At 40.0% G+C, this 5,869-nt stretch overlaps 1 protein-coding gene across 1 annotated transcript; it reads left to right on the top strand.

Annotated features, from left to right (window-relative positions):
- Positions 1–647: 647 nt before the first annotated feature.
- On the top strand, positions 648–2,679 carry LOC145664635 (tubulin alpha-1A chain-like). Its single transcript, XM_081731470.1, has one exon. The coding sequence runs from the start codon at positions 754–756 to the stop codon at positions 2,101–2,103; it is 1,350 nt and encodes a 449-aa protein (XP_081587596.1). The 5' UTR covers positions 648–753; the 3' UTR covers positions 2,104–2,679.
- Positions 2,680–5,869: the final 3,190 nt, after the last annotated feature.

The raw sequence follows: 5,869 nt of genomic DNA on the forward strand, positions 1-5,869 counted from the left end.
GGGAAAACCCCAAGAAAACCCACGCACACGGTATTTGTCTACCACAAAACCCCACTTCGCAGAGCTCAGATCGAATCATGGGGGCCCCACCTACCAGAGGTGAGCTCCCTACCATTGAATAGTTAAATTCAACTATCAGTAACCTTCATTTATCTTCCACTCAGTTCCAGTTTAAATCCTTTCGTAGAGGTTGCCTTAGCGATTGTTGGGTTGGCAAATACCTATTACAATGAAGGGCCAACATTAGTAGTTGGCTAGCCAACCGTTTACCATTCTAGACCTAGAATCTGTGGTGCTGGAGCATGCATTACCCCATTGAATCTGCGCTATCTTGCCGATAAGATTATTATTATTAGTAGTAGTAGTAGTACTAGTAGTAATAGATTCTTAGAATTAGTGGATATACAGGTTCATGTATAATATTTGAAGAGGATATGTTCGCATTGAAGATAAAACAAAAGTATAAAATTAGTTTGAGAGTAAGAAATAATGGCCACAAAAGAACATATAAATCGTGAGAGAATATTAATACCAGATTGTTGATTTGTTAAAATTTTCGGTTGGACAATATTAAATTTCCAAACCGAAACTGAAACAATGTAATTTTAAATATTTGCATTGTTTTGAAAATAAATTTATAAGCAGAACTTATTAACTTTTCTAACGACGAAATGCACCGTTTTCACGCTGCACAATTTCACAACATTCCCTTGTCCCTGCATTTGAACTGACGTTTCTGCCGTCTTTTCCACAATGCGTGAATGTATTTCACTTCATCTTGGACAAGCTGGTGTTCAGATTGGAAATGCATGTTGGGAGTTATACTGTCTGGAACATGGAATTCAACCTGATGGACAAATGCCATCAGATAAGGCTGCTGGCAGTGATGATAGTTTCAACACTTTTTTCAGTGAAACTCAGGCAGGAAAGCATGTGCCTAGAGCAGTAATGGCTGATTTGGAACCAACTGTAGTGGATGAAGTTCGAACAGGGACCTATAGGCAACTGTTTCATCCAGAACAACTGATTACAGGGAAGGAAGATGCAGCTAACAATTTCGCAAGAGGCTATTACACTGTAGGAAAGGATATGATTCAAGTAGCGCTTGACCGAACTCGGAAGTTAGCTGACCAATGCACTGGACTGCAAGGATTCTTAATTTTTCATTCTTTTGGAGGAGGAACAGGATCGGGTTTTACTTCCTTGCTAATGGAACAACTTTCTATTGATTATGGGAAGAAAAGCAAGTTGGAATTTGCTGTCTACCCTGCACCTCAAATATCCACAGCTGTTGTGGAACCTTATAATGCTATTATGTGTACGCACGCTACACTTGAAAACTCAGAATGTGCCTTCATGGTAGACAATGAAGCTTGTTATGACATCTGCAGAAGAAATTTGGATATTGATCGACCAACGTACACCAACCTAAATAGGCTTATTGGACAAATAGTGTCATCCATAACTGTTTCTCTTCGTTTCGATGGTGCATTGAATGTTGATTTAACTGGTTTTCAAACCAATTTAGTGCCATATCCTCGGATCCATTTTCCGTTAGCTATTTACGCACCCATAGTCTCTGCTGAGAAAGCATACCATGAACTACTTACTGTTGCTGAAATAACCAACTCTTGTTTTGAACCTGCAAATCAAATGGTGAAATGTGATCCTAGAAGTGGGAAATATATGGCCTGTTGTCTTTTGTATAGAGGAGACGTGGTACCAAAGGATGTTAATGCTGCAATTTCCACAGTGAAATCAAAACCAACTATTAGGTTTGTGGATTGGTGTCCTACTGGGTTCAAAGTTGGGATTAATTATCAGCCACCAACAGTTGTACCGGGAGGTGATTTGGCAAAAGTTCAGCGAGCTGTGTGCATGATGAACAATACAACTGCCATTATAGAAGCATGGAGAAGACTTAATGTAAAGTTTGATATGATGTTTGCTAAGAGAGCTTACGTTCATTGGTACGTTGGTGAGGGAATGGAAGAGGGAGAGTTTACTGAAGCACGTGAAGATTTGGCAGCACTTGAAAAGGATTATGAAGAGGTTTCAGCGGACTCTGGAGAAGGAGGAGAAGGTGGGGAAGGTGAAGTGTGACAAAATTATAGAAAGTGTTGAATGCATAAACAATGTTTGAAATTATAGGTAACGAGATAGCTGTAAGAATACAATTCCAGGAAGTTGGATATATTTTCAGAAAATTTGAGAAATTCGCTACCAGAAATGCTGCTAATACCAAAACCCTAAGACAATGGGTAGGAATTATTTAGAAATTGATCCTTCATTTTTTCCCTTACTAGAGCATATAGGTGCAATAAGTGGGAATATGCCATTTTGATATGAAATTTGTTTCTAATTCAAAATTAGACTACTTTCAAAGCACAGTAAGTAAATAGTTCCCGATCCCGTTAGTATTTTAGGGCTCATTTCTCGTGCAAGGACATGATTACTTCCTTTGGAGTCCCTGAGGGTTTGAATATTTTAGAACTAAGATTTGCTTTGGATTTTTCATGATTCACTATACTTTTGTAACAAAGAATCATTTGGAAGTTCTTTAATAACGCCTTTAAACGATAATGTAATCGACTACAATTTTGTAATGTATTTTTTGTGATTGATTTTTTGTGGTTCTAGAGCTTTTGTGGTGTTTCTTTTTAAGTAAAGATACTGCAATATTAATTATTAATGTGTTTAATTTGATATCGTTTTCTATTTTTTGCTCCTGAGTGACAGGGCGACGGATTAAGTATCGGCGGCAAAAGTGCACTTTGAGCAGAACATTCGTAGCAACCGATTCACCTAACCTAACCTAACAAAATAACAGTGATTCTATTCCTCCAGTACCACATCCCGTGACAAAATCACTTGTTCTGATCAAAGTCCACTCTTACCATATCTGCAAGTGCTGAAGCAGTTGGCCAAAAGTATTCAATCATGGTTATGGTACGCAAAATATAACACTAACAAATAGTGTATAGTGTCCGGACAAATCTCTTCGTCAAACTGCAACATATAAAATTTTCTCCTTAAGAAAATTTAGAAATTCACAATTTAATAAAAAAAATTTAAATCTTTAACTTCTTCCATCTTTCTTACGAGAAAGTGATCTTTAAAATCACTAAGAAACGTCTTACTCTGCATACTTTGGAGCAGATATAGCTTATGGCACACATGTATCAATGTTCTAATCCTATGCTCCGATTATAAGTATTTTGAGTACGTAAAGAGTTACATTAACAAATCAAAGTAACCGTAGAGTAAAAGTAATGGGAAACAGCATTATCCAATAGACCAATCTTTTCCATTTATTTATTGCATTTATTTATTTAGTCTTATTTTACATGACGAAGTTACGGTTAACCATGCCTTGTTTGCCACTTAATCACGCAAAGCACTTAGACCATTTAGTGGTCTGTGGAAATAGTATAGGCAGGGATGTACGCAGGGGGGGACCTGGGGGTCCGGACTCCCCCCGAAATTTCGACTTTTTTAAAATTTAGCCTAATTTTAGAGGCAATTTTAGGAATTTTAATATAAAATACCTTCATATTTAGTTTGGACCCCCCCGAAATAAATCCCTGGGTACGCTACTGAGTATAGGGGGTTCATGGTATTATTTACATCTTGTAATTTAAAAAGTATTCAATTTTGCAAACTGTAATTTTATAAGCTTGTCGTTAGTCCAGGCAAAAGAATGCTTGATGCTACACATGTGTCAGTGAAAACAAAAACAAACTGCCCCTGGTGACATGCATTATCTCAAACATGGCACCTGAGTATAAAAACATATCTATTGGGCTAATATGACACTAAATTATATTCTTGATTTAGGTCGCTCATTTTAGCGGCGGATGATTTTATATATATATATATATATATATATATATATATATATATATATATATATATATATACAGATGGTGATCAGAAAAATGGAAACACCTGAACGAAATTGTAACTTACCAGATTAATATGGTGTCGGGCCATCTTTCGCCTTCAGAACAGCCTTGATGCGACGTGGGATGGAAGCATAGAGGTCGTGAATGGTAGCAAGTGGAATTTTACACCATTCCTCGTGCAGGGCATCGGCAGTTCTGTGAGAGACGATGGAGGTGGAAATCGTCGCCGGAGTCGTGTTTCCAAGACGAACCACAGATGTTCAATTATGTTGAGATCTGGGGATTGGGCGGGCCAGGGGAGGTGTTGAACGTCATCCCGATGTTCCTCAAACCACGCTGCAACAACGCCAGCTGTGTGAATGGGTGCATTATCATCCTGGAAGATGGCGTCATTGTCCGGGAACAACATCCGGACCAAAGGATGCAAGTGCTCTCCTAAAATTGCGACATAATCGTTGGCAGTGATTCGTCCGCTAAGTGTGACCACAGGACGCAATGAAAACCATGATATTGCGGCCCACAGCATCACCGAGCCGCCGCCATGTTTCACAGTTGGGCGGAGACAATGCAAATCATAAGTTTCTTTGGTCGTTCTTCACACATAAACACGGCCCGTGGTTAAGAATAGGGTGAAGGATGACTCATCCGACCATATCACACGTTTCCAGTCCTCAACGGTCCAAGTTGCATGATCGCGGCACCATTTGCGGCGTGCGAAAGCGTTATGGTCCCTGATGAGCGGTTTGATCCGTGCAACACGACCCCGTAAGTTCATGTCATGTAATTCGCAGCGGACTGTGATTGTTGAAACAGGGTGGGGGAGGTGCTGATTGAGTTCCTCCGTCACTTGCTCCGCAGTGGCACGACGGTTCTGCGTGACAATGTGCTTTAATACCCGGCGTGACCTGTCACTCATGATTTTCTTCCGCCCACTCTTCCGCTTCCCCGATGTGGTTTTCCCATGTGTTGTGTAGGCCGTCATCACCTTCGACACTGTCCCACGCGACACACCTAACACAATAGCCACTGCCGTCACACTCACTCCACATGACCGCGCACCAACAATTTCCCTTCTTTGAAAATCTGAGAGGTCTCCCATTTTACACTACCTCCGTCTGCTGCAGCCACTGGACACTGCTGTTCCACTGCGCCTGACGTAGTATGGAGACCGACCTAACACACCACCACCAGCGGTCCGGCGCTGCGGGAGCCACGACAACACTGCCAACCCATACATCTGACGTGTTGCCAACTACAGGTGTTTCCATTTTTCTGATCACCATCTGTATATATATATAGGGTGTTTCAAAACAACACCGACAACGTTTGGGAGGTGATCCCTGACACAAAGATAAGACGAAAAGTATAAACAAACCTGGGTGCACAAATACTTCCTTTCGGAGTTATAGGCCGCCGAAAACATGAAAAAACGAACTTTAAAGGTCCATAGTTCCAAAACTATGGGACCTACCGTAGTCGGGTCAAGACTTTACTTAGGAACTAATATGTGCTTTATTCAAAAATACATTTTTCAGAATCTTAAGGTATTCACGAAACAATTTTTGTACAGGCAGTTTGGTTATGGGCATATAATCTGAAGTACTCACTAACTACATCTATAAAAAATGTTGCGGAAGTACTACAGGATTCTGAAGCATTTATTTTTGGATAGAGCACATATTAGCTCCTTAGTAAAGTCTTGACCCGACTACGGTAAGCCCCAAAGTTTTGGAACTATGGACGTTGAAAGTTCATTTTTTCACGTTTTCGACAGACTATAACTCCGAAAGGAAGCATTTGTGCACTCAGGTTGGTCTATACTTTTTGTCTTATCTTCGTGTCAGGAATCACCTCCCAAAAATTGTCGGTGTTGTTTTGAAACACCCTGTATATTACAACGTGACTAAGAACTTTTTCAGGACTTTGCAAGTATATTGTCGTTAAAACTAGTGAAATCGTTTAGT

This window comes from Thermobia domestica, chromosome 11 (assembly GCF_964235325.1).
Source record: "Thermobia domestica chromosome 11, izTheDome1.hap1.1, whole genome shotgun sequence".
In the NCBI taxonomy this organism is placed as follows: Eukaryota; Metazoa; Arthropoda; class Insecta; order Zygentoma; family Lepismatidae; genus Thermobia; species Thermobia domestica.